The sequence below is a fragment of the Lynx rufus genome, unplaced genomic scaffold (genome assembly GCF_022079265.1).
Source record: "Lynx rufus isolate CCGP_SWC_20201006 ecotype Redwood Valley unplaced genomic scaffold, mLynRuf1.p SCAF_8, whole genome shotgun sequence".
NCBI classification, from domain to species: domain Eukaryota; kingdom Metazoa; phylum Chordata; class Mammalia; order Carnivora; family Felidae; genus Lynx; species Lynx rufus.
In genome coordinates this window covers 72,756,934-72,779,588 of record NW_025814896.1, presented here as the reverse complement: position 1 = coordinate 72,779,588, position 22,655 = coordinate 72,756,934, and the positions used below count along the sequence as shown (strand labels likewise).

Genomic DNA, 22,655 nt, shown 5'->3' with positions numbered 1-22,655 from the left:
ATAATGCTCCTTGAGTTTTACATGTTCATAATTGAATAATGATTTTGTATTTGGACAGCAGTTTGATTAGATGTATAATCCTTGGGTCATACTTTCTTTAAAAAGTTTTAAAATAGTAATCTGTTATATTCTAGAGTTGAGGTTGGAGGCCAGCCTAATTTTCTTTCTTTTTTTTTTTTTTTTTTTTTTTGGTGACAGTATTTTTGCATGTCTATTCTGTATCAGATTTTTTTTCCTGAGACACAGTGTGCCCTTTCAATAGACCTATTTATATTTATTTAGTAATTTCTATACCCAATGTGGGGCTTTATCCCAAGACTCAGAGATTAAGAGTCACACACTCTTCTGATTGAACCAGCCAGGCACCCCTTCAGTAGATTTAGATGTTCTTTATTTTTGGTGATTCTTTTTGGAATTATATCTTTAAATATTTGTCTGTTCTGTTATGATGGTTTTCTTGGGCTCCAATTATTCATATATTGGATATCCCATCTATTTTTATATCTACTCCCCTCTCTTTTTTTTTTTTTTTAATTTTTTTCAACGTTTTTTATTTATTTTTGGGACAGAGAGAGACAGAGCATGAACAGGGAAGGGGCAGAGAGAGAGGGAGACACAGAATCGGAAACAGGCTCCAGGCTCTGAGCCATCAGCCCAGAGCCTGACGCGGGGCTCGAACACACGGACCGCGAGATCGTGACCTGGCTGAAGTCGGACGCTTAACCGACTGCGCCACCCAGGCGCCCCTCTACTCCCCTCTCTAATACTCATTTAAAAAATTTTAACTTTTCCTTTTTTTTTTTAATCCTCTGTGTTCGTTTTCACAAAAGTTTATTCTCTATAGTGTTTCTTCCAGTTTCAACTGCATTTCTGTGATTTAGTTTTCTAAGTCTTTTCTAAATTGTCCAAGTTTATACTACACAATTTCTTATCACCTAGCCTTCTTTTACTTGAACTCTTATATCTTAGTGATATGACTTTTTTCCTTAACTTTTTTCTTTTTTAAATTTACAGCAAAAGGTTAACTGTAATTTTCGCTACTTGGTGGCAAGTAAAGAGGGTTTTTTGGGGGGGTCTACTAACAGTTTTTCCTGTAATTTTATCTCCTTTTTTGTAACTTCATGTGGATTTCTGCTTGTTCTTTTGTGATAACTCATCTGGAAATGTTGGTTTTCTAAGATCAGTTATTTTCAGGAGATTTTAAAAGAAAGGAGCTAGAGCTACATTTCAGACTAGCTAGTATTCCTTTTGACTCGGGATTTTTGGTTGTTGAGTTCATTTAGTTATTATTTTTTTACCAGTCAGTGGACACAGGCATCTGTGGGATTTTGCAGTGCAGTTTCCCTTCTGTGGAAGCTGACAGACTACTGTTGCAAATATAGTTTCTTTGTATGATTCCTTGTTAGGCCTGGTTCTTCTGACTTTCAGATTTCAACTGGGTGTAGGGCTGTTCTGCTGTTAGTCCATAAATCCTATCCCTCTGCTGGGAATTTATGTTTTGCAACTTACCTTTGAGGAGTTTACTTTGCTAGCTTTTTCTGAGATGTGCAGCTGAGACATCTTTTCTCCCTTTCCTCCCTTAAGTACCCAGGATTTTAACCTCCTTTCTTTCAGAAGCTTTTATACCATTTTTTGCCTGGAGTTTTAGCTGGATCCCAGTTTTGCTAAAAATGGAGAGTGTGTTTTTATTTCTTAATTTCTTTGCTGATTTTTGGACTAATTGCTTTTGGATACTTTCTAAGAAGAGTAAGGGGATGCTTTCTAAGAAGAGTAAGGGAAATTTATGGCCTAATATTAAAATTGAAAGTCCATATTAATTTTTTTTTTTTTAATTTTTTTTTTTTTAATTTTTTTTTTTCAATGTTTTTTTTTATTTTATTTTTGGGACAGAGAGAGACAGAGCATGAACGGGGGAGGGGCAGAGAGAGAGGGAGACACAGAATCGGAAACAGGCTCCAGGCTCTGAGCCATCAGCCCAGAGCCCGACGCGGGGCTCGAACTCACGGACCGCGAGATCGTGACCTGGCTGAAGTCGGACGCTTAACCGACTGCGCCACCCAGGCGCCCCGAAAGTCCATATTAATTTTTAAAGTAGAACAGAAGTTCTTGATTTCAGTGTTTTGCAGTAATGTAACCCCTGTTACCCCCACCCCACCCATACAGTGCAATCTGTTTTCTTTAGATACCATTGACTAATGCTACTCAGAATGTCAGTTTGTTTATACAAGGTACTTAAGGCAATGCTTCTTTTATCAGAGAAGTCTTATTTTAAGAAAAATGTCAGCTGAACTAAACAGTATGCTTAGGGACATAATTGATTCACATTCTGGTCAAACCTTACAGGGTTGAGGATTGGGAACAGTTTGCATATTGAGTATCACTGCTCTACATTATGTGTGTGTGGCTGTCAAACTTTATCACTTTATACATAGTTAATGCAATTGTTTCTTCGTTCTTCATACTTAGTATTGCCATTGACCAATTAATTGTATATGGTCTTCACTGGTTAGTATGGCTGAAATAGAAGTGCTGTTTCTATATAAATAGGAGTCCTTGGGATGAAGGATAGTTTGGCATATACTTTTTCTCTGATAGGAACTCTTCAGTGTAATGATTCATTTCTCTAAGCCATAACATGGAGCTCATACTTACAGAGGTGGTAAGGAGAATACTGTTATATGAATGTTCAAAAATGTGAATTGGAGAATTACAGAAGATGGTAGAATTCAGTATTATAGCTCCAGAAGATGTGATTTTAGGGGTATTCTATGTAAATAACATGTTTATCTTGATTCTGTTGCTGAGGAAACATGGAAAAATAATCAACATATAATAAGATGATGGAATTTAATTTTTTTGTCAAAGACTTTCATCTGATTGAAGGATGTGTTTTTCTGGATATGGTCTTTCATGTCTAACTGACCACTGAAATTCTCTCTTTCTGTCAGAAACCATGAGATATGTCAGTGTCAACATGTAGAACTAGAATGAGATATTGGCTACAACTTTTTTGTTATATTCTTAACATGATGGATTTTGCCCTTGAGGTCATGGTTTTTCCCATTAGTGTGTATCTTTAAGCTTGTTAGTCATTGGGCAGACATGAAGAACTTGGTAAGAAACTTTATAATAATAATGAAGTTACATTTTTTTCTAAAGTTTTCTAAGTAATTAAAAATTTTTCTAAATATCAATAAAATACTACATTTGAGACTAAAGATTCATGGCCAAGACATATGGGATTCTATCTGAATTTATAAAGAAAATGTTTTGAAATTATGCATTTGATCTTAGTGAGAAAGTCTTACTTTATAACCATTCTGATTATAAACTTTAATTATGAAATAAACAGCTGTGAGCAGTGCTACTTACCCAGTGAGGTTCTTGAAAGAATTCTGCATCCTTGCTAGTCACATTACTAAAGTGAATTATTTCAAGAATGTCACTGATTATAACTAATGTTTGCTATTATTGGATTTAGTATAGTATTTTAATAGTTGTTCTGTCTTGGGTATAGATAAAACCTTGGAAAAACATCAACTCTGAAGTCATATAGAATAAATTAGCTATTAAAAAAAAAAAGAAAAAGAAAATTCCTTTGTCATTGCAATCTGGTTTCTTTCCTAGTGCCACCAGATGTCAGTGTAACCACAGGACCGGAGAAATACTGCAGTAGATAAATGCCTTCTGAATGTTCTAAGTGTATAAAAAAGTTGTATATGTATTAGGTATACAATGGAAATAGGATTTTATTATTGAATTGCATAGAAAAATGAAGTGCATAATGGAGAATAGAGTACATGTAGAACTTAAAAAGCATAGATGCAGTTAAAAATTCATATATAAGTCAAATATGCAAATAGAACACATAGGTGATTCTCTTATGTTCTCAGAAATCGCCATCCTGCTGCTATTCAAGAGGAGATGGACAGCCTGTGGCTGAACTGTCCACTTCAGCCTCACTGACTATGATGTTTCTCAGTAGAATTATTGTCAAAATTTGAGCTTCAAACTGAAAGAATATATTTCTAGCTTATAAAGTTAAAACTCAGGGCACTGTGATTTGCATTTGGTATAGGATTTGTCTACAGTAGTTGCCTAGAATACATGGTTACATTAGGTATTTTCCAAAAGAATATTCAGTACGATAATTGCATTTTAAAAAATTCCTCTTTTAAAAATCTGTTCTTTAATGAATGCTGCATTAAATGATGATCATTATTTACTATTAGGAATTGGTTATTTCTAGTTAGATTTATTACTTACATGTCTGCATAGGTCTACTGCTATTTGTCCCAAATGAGTATGCTGTGTTGATTTCATGCCTTCCTGAAGTCTGCATCTGGGGCTTTGGACTGCACTTAATGTATGTATTCCATGCCTCAATTATATTGTGATTTTGGTTAGAAGTTTTATATGGGTCAAAGACTGTTTTCAGTTACTTGATGTCTTCTTTTCAAAAGTATTTTGTTACTCAGGATGTTTCCCCAGGTTATTCTTCGCCACCAACCCCCAGATTACTTCTTTTGACTTCTTTTTTCCTTTAATTTACAAAATGGAGAAACTTACTTCTTCAACAATATAAACTGTCTCCCTAGAAATTATTGAGATTGTCATCCTTGTTCTCTTATAGGCTCTTAGCTTCTCCAGCACTATAATATAACCTCTTGTGGGAGGGGCACTGTCCCTTCCCTCAAAGCTCCTGGTTTTCTTTTCTGCTGTCTCAGCTGGAGTCTTATAGACAATACCTGTTTGTATGGAAGGGAGGAAAGACCTTCTCCCATCTCTCTATGTATCCCAGACACTTTGAGCTCTGCTTTCCAAAGTGGGGTGTTTTATTTCATCCTTATTCTTAATCCTTGGGCTCTGATCTCTGTTGAATGCCAGTATAATATCAGATCATTATGATTCTGCTTTCTTTTTGTCTGTGAGAACCAGAGTACTTTTGTATGTTCTAGAATTACTCATTTCCTTTCTGTCCTTGAACAGTTAACCCCAAGCCATAGGAGCCACAACTGGTGGCCTGACCCCTGTCTCCATTGCCAGGTATCTTAGATGTGCCTAGTATTCTAGATTAAATTCCAATTCAGTTGAATTCTAAACTCTAGACCAATGCTGTCCCATAGAACTTGGAAATATCCTATATCTACCTTGTCCAGTATGATAATCACTAGCTATGTGTGGCTCTCAAGCACTTCGTATGTGGTTAGTTTGATTGAGGTACTCAAATTTTAATAAATTAATTTAATTATAATTAGGTTGAATTTTTAAACTTTAAATTTATTTTATTTTAAATCCAGTATAGTTAACATACAATGTTATATTAGTTTCAGATGTACAATATAGTGATTCAACAATTCTATGCATTACTTACTGCTCATCATGGTAAGTGTACTCTTTAATTCCCATCCCCAAATTGGCTCATTCTCCCCACCCACCTCCCTCTAGTAATCATCAGTTTGTTCTCTATAGTTGTCTGATGTTTTATTTCTCTCTCTTTTTTTCTTTGTTTATATGTTTTGTTTCTTAAATTCCACATATGAGTGAAATCATATGGCATTTGTCTTTCTTTACTTATTTCACTTAGCATTATATTGTCTAGATTCATCCATGTTGTTGCAAATGGGAAGATTTCATTTTTTATGGCTGTGTAATATTCCATTGTATATAAGTAAGTAAAAGTGTTCAGTTAGATTTTTATTCTGGTATGTTTAAAATTCATATTTGTATACATTAGGAATATTTCAGATATGCAGAATGTTTTTGGAATTCTCGTTTGAAATTGTCTTCAAAATTTGTGGCAGTCTTAAGTATAGAGAAAAATATAATAAATTGCCATGTCCCTGATACTGAACTTCAGTAGTTTTCAACTTAGGGTGAATCTTACTTCAGTTATAGCTCTGCTCACTATCTCCACTCCATATATATCTGCAAAGGTTAAAGATGTTTCTTTAAAGAGCAACCACAATGCTATTATTGCTCTTAAAGGTAACAATACCCAATTGGTCTTCAAATTTCCCTGATTGTCATATATATGTTTATGTATATTTTTCACATTGTTGAAATCAGGATCCAGTTAAGGTCTCTGCATTGTAATTAGTGTATTTGTCCCTTATTTTCTTTAGTATAGTGTTTCATCATTTCTACCTCATGTAATGTTTGTTACCTGTTCACTGATTTTAGAACAAAGTCTTGGATGGAGAAGTGGCTAACAATCATAAGCATTTGCCAGGAATGCTAATGGTGTTCTAAAAGAACGTGATATATTTGCAAGAGTTGAGTTAATTTTCCTTGTTCTCCAGACGCCATCTTGTGCACAGATTGTTACTGATGCTCATGTGAGCACATATTACTTGAAGATTCTGATTGAGAGGTATGTTGGTACATACTAAAATATGATACCAAAAGGATACAAGGGGACTTAAAGTTCTATACTGCTGAAATGTCTGGTCCTAGTTATTGGCACTCATGAAGTAGTTTCTTTCCCCTCCTCCTTCCTTTCTTCCTCCTCTCTTTCTTATTCAAAATATCTTTTAGGATACGTTTCATGTATATGGCCATCCTAGTATCATGTAGAAATTTGTGTTATTTTTTAATATCCACAAATATCACTGTTTTGCTGCTCAGAATCACTTGAACTGTGGAATGCTTCTAAATCAAATAAAGTTGGTATTACTACCTTGTCAAGGAAAAGAAATAAATTTTAGTTGAGTGCCTATACTGCATAGAAATACATAGGTATGGTTTAATAGTAACATTCCCTCAAAAGTAATTCTCCAGCCTTACCATAATGATTAGGTTGCTGAAGTTTTTGCAGGAAAACATTAATAGGCTTCTAGAATATGATTGGCAGTGACAATAAACACATACATTTAAATTATAAATTATATTCCAAATTTAGGTGAATAGAAATTAATTTCCAATAAAGACTTTGTTGGGACTAGATCATAGACAAGTATTGAAAATCTTTGAACTGAGTGTTCACTTTCAAATGAGTATAAGGGTTTTTTTGTTGTTGGATTGGAAGGAAGGTATTTGAGTTGTGGTCACTGGTGACTGTTGAGTGCCAAGTCAGTGACTGTATATAGCCCCAGTGTGGCCAGGCAGAAAATGTGCAGTTTGTTGCCTTGGAATTTAAGTCTTTCCGGATTTGTCATTATCAGTAGCTGAAGCCTACTCTTACTGAGACATGAGAGAATGAATAAATGATACTAATTAAACAGTCTAAGGAAATGTGTTTAGAGTTAGTGAAAATTTGAACAGGAAATAGAAGGACAAGAAAGAGCATAAAGGTTCTGTGTTAACAGCTTCTGCCTCCCTTATGGGCCCAGTTGTGTTTTTTGGAAGAGAGGAAAATCTGGCAAATGAATGGCTGTTTGTACAGAAAGTGACCATGGAAAGCTAGACGATTATGGGCTTTGGACTCCTTTTTTGAGAATGGGAAAATAGTGTGTATGTTTGTAAAGCTGAATGACAAGATATATATAGTTGAGGAAGAGGAAAGGTTTATTTAAACCAATAAAACTGGTCATAGGTAATTATTATGGAGGAAGTAAATTGGATGATAAGGTTCACTGGGACCAGAAGATAGATTATAAGTGCTGATGCCTAGAGAACGTTAGGGACTATTGAGGAAAGTAAAACACAGTCTAAAGGTACAGCCACTACTTGCTTTAGCCCAGTGTTGCCAGATTTCAAGGTACTTCAAATATGGATATCTGGGTTGTTTTTTTTTTTTTTTTTATGTGAAATTTCCCAGTTTTTGAGTGTTGCCTCAACTGTAAAACAAAACAAATGAATAAAACCAAATAAAACTTTGTGGACCAAATAAAATACATGTGGGGATAGAATCCAACTGATAAGCTTTTCAGTTCGTGACCCTCCGTAGAATATATTTATTTGTTGTTTACAGAACACAAGCTAATGGATAGATGAAGGCATACTGTTTTTATCCCCTGAAATACGACTTCAGAGGTCTGACTTTTTCTACACATAGCAGATGTTTTTGATCATAATGAGGAAGCAGGACTGTGTTCCAGACATTTAAATCATCTGTCTGTCCCTGCAGTGTTACTTCCACTAATTCCACAGTCTTCTCTATATGCTTCTTACTCTAGGCTGCAATACAGGATCTGAAATCTTATAGGGAAATGCTATAAAAAGATTAAGTCATCACACAGGTATTATATAGGAATTTCTGTCTTATGGTATTGAAATGTGGTTTTGAATTGTTCTTTGGACTGAAATTCTGTTTAAAGGCAAATACTAAAGTGAGCTTGAAGATTGTGGCCTTGGGTCACAACAGCAGAAGTGTCATCTTGTGATGAAAGATTTGTAGACTTTGGAATAAGCCATCCTCCAAAATACTACTGTACAAATTTTTGAAATACCATTATCGAGTTGAAAAAAATTGTTAATAGTGAGGTAGACTAGTAGAGACACTGAAAAGGAGATGTTGGTATTAACAGCATAGATCCCACAAATACTATTTTTATATTTTTAATTACTATATAAATAATAACAGATTTTTAAGAAGGAAAAATTGTCCCTTATCTTACACATTTGTTTCTTTAAGGACTCCCTGTGATTTCTTATGGGTGGCTATTTTATGTAATTGATACAGAAATTTACACATTTTATAATTTAAAGAGGCAATTTATATTTTATGTAATACATCATATATCCGATTTACATTTTTACTTAATCTGTATTTTTTACATTTTAATACTATCTTAGTAACTATAGTTTTAGATACTATTTTAGTCTACTGAAGGTATTATATCATAATGTTAGAAGTTTAGCCTTTTGTTTTATTAGTAGTCACTTCATGTTTGGAAGAAATAACTATGAAAGTTTTCCTCACAACAAATTATCAGTTGAAGGATACTAAATAAAAAATAAGCATTTTATTACATTTTCATAGCCAAAGTATGGAAAGAGCCCAAATGTCCATCGATGGATGAATGGATAAAGATGTGGTATATATATACAATGGAGTATCACTCGGCAGTCAAAAAGAATGAAATCTTGCCATTTGCAACGACGTGGATGGAACTGGAGGGTATCATGCTAAGTGAAATTAGACAGAGAAAGACAAAATCATATGACTTCACTCATATGAGGACTTTAAGAGACAAAATAGATGAACATACAGGAAGGGAAGCAAAAATAATATAAAAACAGGGAGGGGGACAAAACAGAAGAGACTCATAAATATGGAGAACAAACTGAGGGTTACTGGAGGGGTTGTGGGATGGGGGGGATGGACTAAATGGGTAAGGGGCACTAAGGAATCTACTCCTGAAATCATTGTTGTACTATATACTAACTATTTTGGATGTAAATTTCAAAAAAAAAAATGCTATACACATTGGGGTGCATGTGTCCCTTCGAAACAACACACCTATATCCCTTGGATAAATGCCTAGTAGTGCAATTGCTGGGTCATAGTGTAGTTCTATTTTTAGTTTTTTGAGGAACCTTCATGCTGTTTTCCAGAGTGGCTGCACCAGCTTGCATTCCCATCTTTTTTGATCATAGCCATTCTAATGGGTGTGAAGAGGCATCTCATGGTTTTGATTTGCATCTCCCTCATGACTAATGATGTTGATCTTTTTATGTGTTTACAGGTTATTGTTTAAATTTTGATTATGGCAGTAAAAGAACTCATTATGTGACTGTCTCATTTAATTTATAAATTGCAAATAAATACTTCTCTAGGTTTTATTACTTCCATTTTAACATCAGTCATATGCAGGCTTATGTTTCCTATATAATAGCAAAGACCTGGTTATTCACCTCGAGAATCCTGCTTACTGTTAACATTAAGTATCTTTTTTCCTTTTGCTCATTTATTTTCTTTTAGTATTTGTGACGATGTATTTATGTTTGAATGGCCAGCCAATATAAAGCTTCTTCTCTTTTCTGTCACCTAGCAAATATTTACTGAGTGGCTCTTATGGCAGACACTTTGCTAAGTGCTGAGGATATATAGTAGTGAATAAGTCTTATGATCTGGTGGGGAATTTAGAATGAACACGTGTACATGTGAATTATAATTGTAATCTGATGTAAATGATAGAGAGGAATGGGACATTATGATGGAAAGAAATGGGGGGACCTGCTTTAGTTGGGCTGATCAGTGAACATTTTTCTTAGTTGTGGCATCCTGAAAGCATGGAAATAACCATTGAAAAAAGACAAAAAGAGTGTGACTAGAACACAGGGAAGTGAAGGGGGTTGGCTCAGAAGGCAAGGCTGAAGAGAGAGCTGTTTTCCTTTGAGTAGCTCTAGCTGAAAATTCATTGTTTCCTTAAAACATAAATAAACACACACAAACAAATCAGTGCAATTAATTAACACTTCCGGCCATACCCTACAAAATTTGGCTTCTTCCTACCTCTCTGGCCTTATTTCCTCTCCTTGTCTTTACACGTCAGCCACAGTGGCCGTCCTGCTGTTCCTCAAGCATACCCTTTGCTCCCTCATGGCCTTTACACTTCCTGTTTCTTCTGTTTGGAGTACTCCTCCTCCATCTGTTTGCATGATTTACTGCTTCTTATCTTGTCATTTCTCTGTTTAGCTGTCTTTGTTTCAGAGATGACCTCTCTCCTCTTTTCTAAAGTAGTCCTGATCACTGTCTATTACTTTACTCTGTTAATTTCTTTCACAGTATTTTCATGAGAACTTATTATCAATGTGTTTATTATCTGTCTTTCTGACTAGAAGAGAAGTTCCATGAAGGTAAATACTTTGTCATTTGAGTTGACTGCAGTAACCCTTGTGCTTAGTGCAATTCCTGGTCCTGGTGAATGACTGGACTCATTCATTTATTTTTGCAGAGTCTTGAAGGATTATGGTAAAACGGTAGATTAGATTTTAAGTGCAAATAGGAGTGCTGAAAAAAAAGTGAAACTGCTATTATAGCAGTTGATTTCAGTGGCTTGTTGTTTGTAGCCCCTTTTATAATCATTGAAATTCTTCCCTGGAGCTGTCAGGTATATTTATATAATCATCCTTAATTTATATATAATGTGAAATTGTAAGTGAGGTGACCTCTTTCAAAGCTCTGTGGTTTGCTGATTTTCTGGGATCTGTAAGTCAATGTGGTTTTTCTCTCAGTTCTTCAGAATGTTTTCAAGTTCACTGACTCTTCCAGCTCTAATCATCTTTTAAGTCCCTCCATGTCTTTTTTTAGGTTCTAGACTTTTTTTTAATGGCTTCATTCTTCTGCTGAGATACTCTGTATACCTATCTGTATACTCTGTATACTAAAAGTGAAGTCTTTGAACATACTTTTCTTAAAATTTTCAAGCATTTATACTAGCTACTTTAGTTCATTTGTTAAATCCAACATCTGGGCCATCTTGGGGTCAATTTCTGCTGACTCTTTTCTGACTCGAATTCTGTTATCTTCATATGAGAAATGTTGATTTTGTTTTCCTTTTTTTTTAATAATTCATTTACTGACATATAACCTTCAGCTTGTTTAGGTTTGGTTTTATGTTTTGTTAGACTGTGTCTGTGGAGAGCTTAAGGTGTTTCCCAAGTGCATCTAATTTGGTGGGATTCTTACTTCCCAACTTCTGCCTCCTTCCTGAACTTGTCAGGGCTTATTTTAGGCTTAGTTAGAGCAGGTCCAGAATAGGCCTTACTCTCAGAATTGGTTTTTATTTCCAGGGCTCTACTTTTTGGGTGTCTCAGCAGGATTCCCAGGGTGTTGATGAGGTATCCTGTTGTTTCACCACCATGACTGGCCAGAACTCCTAGGATTTCCATTGCCCCCACTACTCTTTGCCCTCTAGTTATCTCTATTTCGTTTTTAATCCTTCAGCAGTTCTGTGAGTTTTGTCTTGCCTTAGGCATGTGCAGCCTCGACCACAGCTGAGGATTCTTAGAGAACTTCCACACCAGGACCTCTCCTTTGCACAGATCTCTTTCCTCTGGGGCCTTGCACCACAGATGTCAGCTGTTTAAACTCTAATCTATGCCTCCTTAGCTCAGTGGACTGCTGTCCTCTGCTTGGATTGTTTCCTTTCTTGAGTACCTTTTCTTCAACCTTACCTTGCCCTGCTTAGATTTCAGCTCACTGCACCATAATTAAGAAAAGTCCCTAGGCAGAGAGCTGAGGTGGTCATGGGGCTCACCTCATGTGTTTCCCTTCTTTCAGGAATCACAATGTTCTGACTTGTTTAATGCCAGAAAAAGTTGCTTTACATATTTGTTCACTTGTATAATAGTTGATAGCAGGAAGGCTAGTTTAGTACCAGTTAATGTTGTCCTATCCAGAAGTGTAATTCTGAAGCCTGTTTAGTTTGGAAAGGGATGTGTTTTTAAAAAGAGAAAACTTGTTTTCTTTTAGACTTTGTTTTTTTCCTATTCATACAGGCAACAATTATTTATTTCCTGTCTTCTGTCTGCATTTGGCACTAGGCATACAAGCAGAATGAAACACGGTTTCTTTCTTTAAGGTGAATGCTTTCTTAGTGGATTAGGGGGCCAGCAAATAGGAAGTTCAAATCTGGTTTTGTTTTTGTTTTTTAATAAACTTTTATTGAAGCATAATATATGTTATTATTTCATAGCACCCCCCCCCCCCCCGCTTAATTTGATAACTTGTTATGTAAAGAAAAATAAGTTAATTCATTTTTTCCAAAGGAGAGGCTTTGGTAGTAGATGTAAGTTCTAAATGTACTTTTTGTTTAGTTTTTTTTTTTTAAACGTTTATTTATTTTGGGGGGGGGGAGGAGAGGAAAGGGGTAGAGAGAGAGGGAGAGAGAGAATCCCAAGTGGGCTGTTCTACGTGCTATTAGCGTAGACTCAATCCCATAAACTGTGAGCTCATGATGAGCTGAAATCAAGAGTCACGCCCCTAACTGACTGAGCCACCCAGGCGCCCCTCTAAGTACACTTTTCTGAACCACTAGTTCATAATTATTAATCATTAAATTTGCTTTATTTTGAAATAGAGCTATAAAAATTCTCTTTATATTGGTTTCACTGTTGCCTTTGGCAAATGTTTTCACTGGAGATGCAGGTATCATGTTAATGTATTTATGATGTTAAAAACAATTTTTCTGTCTCTCTACTGTAGTGTATTTAATAATCAAAACAAATTTTTTTGAATTTCATTTTTATAAGGTCAGCCTAACTCATGAAAAACAAACATCTTTACCCTGCTTCATACATCACTGCCAGTTGATAAGCTTCAACTCAGATCTGGCTATAGAATGATTTTTATCAGCAGTCACTGATAATGATGAATTGGATATGAAACTGATTTTCTTCCTTTTTTCTTATGTCCTCCACCCAAATTAGATTGACTTTAGATTGATTATAGAAAAATAACCTAGCTTGAAAAACTGTTGTTCTTTCCTTGATAAAATACCCTTGAATGTTAACTTAGAAATAAGGTATGTTAAACTTCTGCTACAATGGTGCTGTCTCAACCATTGTGGTTTCTGAAACCTCCCAGGATAAGAGAATTCTTAACTAAAAAACTTCTGACAGTCCTTTGTGGTGGAACTAGGTTTGGTATAAATTCAGTATACAAAATTAAGAGTATTAGTGACATGTTACTTATCTTCAGTAATAATGAGTACACTTATCATTTCTGGCTTTCTACATTCAAGTATTTTATCTTTCCTGTTTTATGCTAGCATTTTCCAAATGTGGCTCTTTCTTTAAGAGTCTAGCGCCTTTCTAAATTTTGACTGGGAGTTGTTGACTTTTACTTCCTACCTGCAACTATAGTAGAAGGAATAAATATATACTTGAGATGAAATAAAAAATTCATACTTGTTTTTCAAACCTTCTTTCTCATTGCCAAGCACATGAAGTCAAACCTTCCTATCACATCTGTCCTCTTTCTGATACTGATATTTCCCCAAACTGATAATTCCAAGAAGTCCTCACATGTACATCAATCACAGTATGTCATATTTGCTAATGGTGTATGTGTATGGGTACTTATTTTATTAAGTTCTCTATACCTCTGTTCCGGCGTTCTGTTTCCCCCACCTTAACTACTCCAGAATCAATGACATCGTCAATGCACAATTTTGTTTTGTGGTAGATCACATTCTGGAAAGTTTAGTCCCACTCGTTTGTTCTATCAACTTAATAACATCATACCTGTGTTCTTCCTCACAAGATCAGATTTGTAAATTATTGTATGCACCTGATATTTGGCGGCACTTACCTTGGGGTAATGTTAAATTAGATATGTAAAAGAAAATAGAATAATTTGGTGGAATTAGTAAAAGGGTGCACGTTTTTTAAGGAACCTATGGGCATGTGAGCTATTCTTCAAACGATTTACTGTAGCAGCAACTTGGGGGCTATTAAGTAATATGCATTTCTCCAAAAATACTCTTTAGGTTGTCTGGGGTTTCTTTTTCAAACAAGCAAAGTTTTACTGTATTTTCATTGATTGCTTCAAACACATCATTTAACGATTGTTTATGACGGAAAAAATATGTAAGATGCAGAACTTGCAGTATTGCTTTTTCAGTTGGGCAGTGACTATTGTCATTTGTGGTCAAATGGTAATAACAGCCAACCTTTCAATCCCTTTGGGACTGTTTCTTCAGACTGCTGTTTCTTCTGACCTGTTCATCCTTATCTCTCTCCCAATTGCATTTTAACTAAATAGAAACATTGTCTTTATTAGCAGAGAGAATAAATGTTTGCCTCTTACTTCCATTTCCTCTGTATTCTTTTAAATGCTACTGAAAATAATTTTGTTCACAGAAAGGATGTGTATGTTAATAGGTTTAAGCTAAGACAACTGTGATAAATGTTTTGGGATTGCATAGGGAGTATGTGTTTTGATTTCTTGATAGGAATGATCACAGCACTGTGAGTTCCAGGGTGAATAAGTGATGAGAACATCACCAAAGTGTCCAGTCCTACAAACCTGCCTTTCTACTGACAATAATTGTTTTGACTGTTGCATTCGCAGCTGTTGAAAATGGACATATAGATGTGTTAAGGCTGTTGCTTCGATACGGAGCAAATGTTAATGGATCCCATTCTATGTGTGGATGGAACGCTTTGCATCAGGCTACTTTTCAGGTAACCTGTGAATTTATTATTTCATTTCCATGTAAATTATGTGTTTTACCCTTTTAAAATGACAGTTCTATACAGTTTTTGCTTCCTACTTGCCTGTGATTTATGATGGTTAGTGCAGTACAGAAAAGGCAGTCTAAATGCTAATGATCATTCTGAATAAGCCCACTGCTCTGGTAGTTCCAGCAGCTTTGGGATTCAGGGATTATCTAAGTTTTTCATATGTTGATGGCATAGTTAAGAGACCATCAGAATATTTAGGGTATAAATTGATAAGGAGCAATGACTTACTTTATTTATAGCAGTGTGTTTAGAAACTGTGCTAACTCCTTACTGCTTGGGCTAGCAAACTAATTTTGCAGGCTTTAAAAGGATTATAATTCTTAGAGATCAATGTTTCACCTGTTTAATGGGCTGGCTAAACATATAGAATAATCTCTGTCTAGTACATCCTTCCCATTGAACAATACACTTAAAAAAAAAAAAAAGTTTTCCTTTAGTGAAGATGAAAACACCCCAAAACACAGGGATAAGAAAACAGATACCTTCTATTTTCTTTGTTTTCTCCTGTTTAAAATATGAATCTGTGCTTTAGGAAAATGGTGAGATCATAAAATTGCTTCTTAAGAAAGGAGCAGACAAGGAATGCCAGGATGACTTTGGAATCACACCTTTATTTGTGGCTGCTCAGTATGGCAAGCTAGAAAGCTTGAGCATACTTATTTCATCGGGTAAGCTGAATCCTTTAGCCTTTGCACTGTTAAGATCTTCAGTTTTAAGTGTGTCTTCCTGGGAAGTACAGTTCTGGACCAGATATAAATCAGGTTGTGAAATTTGTGGTTTTATGTTAGTGGTAAATAAGAATACATACAAGTTGATTTATAAGCCTGGTTACTAAGTGTCTATTACTAACATAATGTGATGCACAGCTACTAATTTATTTGAGGAGGAACACAACGATCTATCACAAAAGCAGGTTTATTGGCAAGTTGAATGATGGGGCTGTTCTTTCTTATGGAGACCTGAGCAGTTCCAACTGTCTAGGGTACAAGACTATGTAAGCTTAATTAATTTATTAGATAGCTATTTTGTATATTAAGCCTTTGAGTTGTATGTTTTGATAAATTGTGGGATTATTTAAATGGTTTATTTGAAAGCATGTTTACGCTTTGAATATATTAATAGCAACCTAACCCTGCTAAAGGTTTCTCTGTGACAGTCATTACACATTCAGCATTACCAGAGGAGATGGTGTTGAGGTGGCATTCTTATGCTGTATGACATTTCTGTGACTGGAAACCTTTGTTATGTAAGGGCTTTCAAATTCCTCCAAACGCTGTGCACACACTCATAGTACTAACCTGATGAAGCATGGATAGTTACGAGCAGAAGGGAAATACACCAGATTTGCTGCCAGGCAAAACATTTTTTAAAAATTCTTAGGCTTTTTATATTTGTCTATAATACCTAGGCTTTTAATAAGTTGCCTCCAAATATACAAAACAAAGTTTATTTCGACAACAAAGCACGTATTTTCTTATTTCTGCTTTCTTCTTACAAACCTTCAAATGTGCAAGTTGAAGTATGGAGCAAAGAAAACATTAAGTGCCAAATTAAGATACCTGTTACAAATATTGAATCTGTAAATTTTAGAGTTGAGAGGAATCTCCAAAATTATTTATTTAAACATAAATAAATACTTTTTTAGATTAAGAATCCCAGGCCCTGAGAGTTTAAGTGCCTTGCCAAAGATCTAGAAAATATTTCCTGGCAGAATGAGGCTTAGAAGCAGGCCTTCTCATGTGACTTCCTCTCTTCCTCTTCTTCTCTGTTGTGTTTTCCTAAGGCTGTCCTAATTCATTTTATGGCCTCCAGTTCCATAACTTCCAATTATTAGCATGTAACTAATATTTAAAATAAAATAGGTTAAACAGTACCTTAATGATTGTCTCCTCATGCTGAGTTTGTCTCCCAGAATGCTAAGCACCTGTTCTGTTTTGTTCCTCTCCCCCCCTCCCCGAATAGTTATGAACAGCAAATTGAAAAGGTGTGTAGGTATGTTTATCATGTAGCTATATATGTTTCTAACTCAAAATGATTTTCCTTTCAGTGAATTATCTGTCATTTTTCCAACTTTCTACCTGTAATCTTATAGGGACTGGTTCCTTATTCTTTTTGATTCTTTGAAATCGTCAATCAAAATGAAACTGCTTAAAAAGGAAAGTTAAGTAGATTTCTTTCTTGACTTAGTCTTTTCTTAATATATTTAGTGTTCCCTTCTTTCTGAGGTTGACAGTACGTGAAGCATCCACCTTGTTTAAGTCGAGAAGATCCTACTTATCTGGATGTGTTGAGTGTCCAGTTAGAATTTCTGAAATTCCATCAACCCTTTAACTTAGTATTTGTGTTTTGCAGAGTTTTTGCCTGTCTCAGGGCTGTGGTTTATTCAAGGTGCATTTATAGAACATCCATTCAAAGAAAAAAAATTTTTGTTTCCTTGTGATGAAGGTATTTCCACTGAGACATTAGAGAAATTTAAAAATTCTCATTGTCATGCAATAACACTATACTTAGCATATTTACCATGTTATTTGTCAATGAGAAAAATTGAGGGAAATTAGCTATTTTTAAAACCTTCACCAAAAGTGAGGTCACTTTTTTACGTCTTAATATATTGGCATTTAAGTAATTGATTAGTTTTGTTCTTTATTTTGTAATGTTTATTTTTGAGAGACAGAGAGAGAAGGAGCGCGTGCTCTCATGTGAGTGGGGGAGGGACAGTGGGAGGGAGGGAGAGAATCCCAAGCAGGTTTGAAGCAGGGGTCAAACCTACGAACCATGGGATCCTAACTTGAGCCAAAATCAGAAGTCCAGACGCTTAACCAACCTAGCCACCCAGGCGCCTCAGTTTTTGTTCTCTGAAAGTCTGCTCCGAAACCATTTAAATAGACATTTTCTCTTTCATTATAAGGCTCTAAATGCAGTGGTCATGAAGGAAAAGGATATAATGAAAAGTATAGTTAACATTAGTTTTAAGGTATGGCCCCAATGTATGTCATATCTGTGGGGATTTTTTTTTCATAAATCTTAGCGTGAATTGATTAATGGCATCTATAAAGTCTTATAACGTACGTTTTTCTTAACTTTTTCTGTAATAGTCAGATGTTATCCATTTTTGATGATTTGTATTTTCCACTTTTCAGTGATTACTTACTGGACCCACAGAGTGCTTGCTGGAGGACAGATTGGAATGAAATGAATCCTTCATTGCATAAGATTTTTGTTTTAGCTTAAAAATGAATTCTAAAATGTTAATCACTTGTTTTCTTGTTAACATAAAAGCAAAAACAATTTAAAATGATTACCAACAAGTTTGGAAAATCAGTATGTTTATACAACAGCGTCCACTGGGGTTGGAACTATTGTACTATAAAACCCTTTTAAGACAGCTGTTTTGAAATTTATGTTAATTATCATTTTTAAAAAAATAAATTAAGATTGTCTGTTACATGTTGTTATCCTCTATTAGGTGCAAATGTCAATTGTCAAGCATTGGATGAAGCTACTCCCTTGTTCATTGCTGCTCAGGAGGGCCACACAGAATGTGTAGAGCTTTTGCTGTCCAGTGGGGCAGATCCTGATCTTTACTGTAATGAGGATGATTGGCAGTTACCTATTCATGCAGCTGCACAAATGGGCCATACAGAGTAAGTAGTAAAACAGAAAATAAAAATAGTCTCGTAATTAAAAGTCCGCAAAGAATAAATCTTCTGAGCCTGTTCTTTTATCTTAGGCAAAATCCTTGGTATTTTCTCTACCAGCCTGCTGTATGATTAGAGCCACCCCCATATCTGTCCTCCGTGCCATCCCCAGTTCCTCTTAGCCTTACACTTTCCTAGTGTGAACAGAATGGCTGGAGATGGAGCCCTGGGGCATCCTCAGGGTATTAAGACTTTCCTCTAATTTCTCAAGCTGTGGCCATACTCTGCTGCTCTGCTCCGGTTTTATTCCAGGTGTCTTTAGTTAACAATCTGATGGCCTTATTCGATGTTTCCTGTTTGACCCCAGGAAGCTTTTGAGTGTGTGACCCTTCTTGGGTCGAGTCTTTCCTTTGTGTGGGCTAAGGAGTTCTCCCCATCTTGAACCCTGTGACTGGACCTTCTCTTTAATCTCTAATCCAACTTGGTACTTTGCCTGCCCTACTTCTGTTACTCTTCTTCCTTAGTCAGAAGTTCTTATGAAATTTTTCTGGAGAAAGAGACTTAAAGAAAGTTGGAACTCCCTAAAATTAGGGGTTCCAGGAATCTTAGAAGCAAATAACCTGGTTATACCTCTGAGAATATGGCAGCCCATCTTAACATAAATTGGCAATGAATAGTTTTAAATTTTTTTTTTTTTAACGTTTATTTATTTTTGAGACAGAGAGAGACAGAGCATGAGCGGGGGAGGGTCAGAGAGAGGGAGACACAGAATCTGAAACAGGCTCCAGGTTCTGAGCTGTCAGCACAGAGCCTGACGCAGGGCTCGAACTCACAGATTGTGAGATCATGACCTGAGCCGAAGTCGGCCGCTTAACCGACTGAGCCACCCAGGCGCCCCGGCAATGAATAGTTTTAAAAAGTGTATGTTTAAACTCTTTAGAGTCATAATTTAAAATAGTAGTTTTGTAGTTCATATTATTTTTTTATTTAAAAAAATTTTTTTTAACGTTTATTTATTTTTGACAGAGAGAGAGAGAGAAAGAGAGAGAGAGAGAGAGAGAATGAGTGGGGGAGGGGCAGAGAGAGAGGGAGACCCCGAATTCGAATCAGGCTCCAGTCTCTGAGCTGTCAGCACAGAACCTGACGCGGGCCTGAACTCATGGACTGCGAGATCATGACCTGAGCTGAAGTCGGACGCCCAACCACTGAGCCACCCAGGCGCCCCATGTAGTTGTTTGTATTGTTTAATTTAAAAAGAAATAGTGAAATTGTCATTACTTTCATATGTTTACATAGTAGGAAAACATTCTGTCATTTGGTTATTATGCCACTAGGTGGCATGGTATTTTACTATTGCACCTTGTATAATTTTTCCAATCCATTTTTAAAACACATTTATTAAGGGACATTAAACTGATTCTTTATTTCAACAGAATACCTAGGTTTTACGATTTGGTATTTTTCTTAACTCTTGCTTGTTTATTTAAACAGAAGTCTTAGATACAATTCTACCATGAGCTTTAAATTGATACCAAAACCCTCTTGGGATTTGTCCTTATTTGTTCTCAATATTGGGAATTTTTTTGTTATAATGATTTCCTCCATAGACCACTTCAATGTAACCCCTTCTGTGAATGTAAGTACTAAAGAAAAGTAGCTTTGGAGTAACCCTGCATTTCTTTTCCCAGAAAGAGGGGGGATTTCATGGCTGACCTTATCCCTACAGATTTATTTTTAATTTTAGAAAAGTAAACTGTTAATTTTTTTCCAGCTGTGAGTCTTGGAGGTAAGTTTACAAATAATCTAAGAACTTAGGTTTTAATGATTTTCTTTAGAACTTCCTCTACTTAGCAACCAGTTTCTTTATAAATCTGCCTCAGTGTTTAAAGAGCTCATATTCTTTTCAGAAAATAGAATATTTTAGCAGAAATTCTTATTCCTTCCTCATGAAAATACTATTCATTGCATGTCACTCATCCTCTTTAAAAATTCTTATTAATTAGGAAAATAAATTTTATTTTGTACTTTAAGGAGGAAAATTATTTATTTTCTTGATATAAATTTGTATCTGGTATAATGAACTTTTAAATTCTCAGATCCTAAAGTACCTAATAGAAAATTTGAATTTGGGAGAGTACGGTGATGATGGTGGCAAGGGAAATAATTAGTGAAAAAATAAGGATAACCTGTTACATATTTACTTATAGTAACATTACTTAATTCTGTTTCAGATATGTGTAAGGACCTTTGTATAAAGCAACAATAAGGGTAACATTTTATTATCCTGTAATAATCTAATGTAGGTAGAAGACAGAAAAAGACTTTAAATCAATCAAAGGGTGACTATTAAAATAAGTGCCATAGAAATGTTGACTGCACTCGTGTACATATAAAACATGAAATGCCCTGAACTTGTGTGCTTACAGAATCTTGGAATTGTTAATACCACTTACCAACCGGGTTTGTGACACTGGGCCAGACAAAGTGAGCCCCGTTTACTCTGCAGTGTTTGGAGGGCATGAAGAGTGCCTAGAAATGTTACTCCAGCATGGCTACAGCCCAGATGCCCAGATGTGCCTCATCTTTGGGTTCAGCTCTCCCATGTGTATGGCTTTCCAAAAGGAGTATGTATATTTGCTATATTTTTATCCTTTTTTGCTACGTGGAGGTATATTTCCAAGTGATTTTCTTTTATGATGAAACTTGAAGCTAAATTGTTAACTTAGAAAGATATGAATGGGGCGCCTGGGTGGCGCAGTCGGTTAAGCGTCCGACTTCAGCCAGGTCACAATCTCGCCGTCCGTGAGTTCGAGCCCCGCGTCGGGCTCTGGGCTGATGGCTCAGAGCCTGGAGCCTGTTTCCGATTCTGTGTCTCCCTCTCTCTCTGCCCCTCCCCCGTTCATGCTCTGTCTCTCTCTGTCCCAAAAATAAATAAACGTTGAAAAAAAAAATTAAAAAAAAAAAAAAGAAAGATATGAATAACCCTCTGTGATGTACGTCGTTCCATCAAAGTACAATAAAATGAGGTGATAATGTAAGATTTTTTTCTCTTCCCTTTTTGGACCTGGATCATATTTTTATTGTAGCAACTTTACAGAATACTTTCAGTGTATTAAAGTAAATGCAGGATTTCTCTGATAATACTTAGTTATCAAAATAATTCAAGAATTAAAACATTCATTTATATGATGGATAAGGTTTCAGGATTTAATGTGTAACATGATGACTATAGTTGATAAAACTGTATTTTATAGTTGAAGTTTACTAAGAATAGAACTTAAATTCTCTTACCGCCCCCCCCCCCAAAAAGGTAAACATGTAATGTGATGGATGTGTTAATTTGGTGGTAGAGGGAGGATTCCTTTCACAATGTGTATATATATGGAATTACTGTGTTGAATACTTAAATATCTTACGATCTTATTTGTCAGTTTTACTTTAGTAAAGCTGGGGAAGAAAAAAGAATTTAAGATGACTTTATCAAATAAGACATTGTATTTCAGGTTATTTACCATTTGAAATTTATAAAACTTGTTATGAGCCTAAAAATGAAATATTAGTTTTGTAAATATTATTGTATTTTTAATGAATTTAGTATGTGGCACTTCTCTATATAAGTCAGGGAAATTAAATTAAAAGATCTTAAAATATTTGTTTTGCTAATCTTCTATGATCTTCTGAGGTAGAATAAATGAAGAATTACTGCTGCTTTATTAGGTTCTGACCAGTACTTGTTGATAAGACTCCTAAGGTTTTAAAATAGTAAGAATAAGGCTATGTGTAAGAAAAAAAACATACTGAATAATATCTAGGGTTGATCTAGTAATGGAATAAGTTGTGCAGATAGACACTCTTGTTTTTAATGACACAGAAGAGGTTGCT

The 22,655-nt window shown here is 35.4% G+C and overlaps 1 protein-coding gene across 4 annotated transcripts in view; it reads left to right on the top strand.

Moving 5' to 3' along the window:
• The window catches only part of ASB3 (ankyrin repeat and SOCS box containing 3), a 122,430-nt gene that overhangs the window by 56,577 nt on the left and 43,198 nt on the right, over positions 1-22,655 (top strand). For all 4 annotated transcript variants that reach the window (XM_047069755.1, XM_047069756.1, XM_047069757.1 and 1 more), the window contains 4 exons: positions 14,963-15,075; positions 15,668-15,803; positions 18,602-18,779; positions 21,200-21,397. In XM_047069755.1, the coding sequence (XP_046925711.1) occupies positions 14,963-15,075; positions 15,668-15,803; positions 18,602-18,779; positions 21,200-21,397 (625 nt within the window). The remainder of the gene's footprint in view (positions 1-14,962; positions 15,076-15,667; positions 15,804-18,601; positions 18,780-21,199; positions 21,398-22,655) is intronic.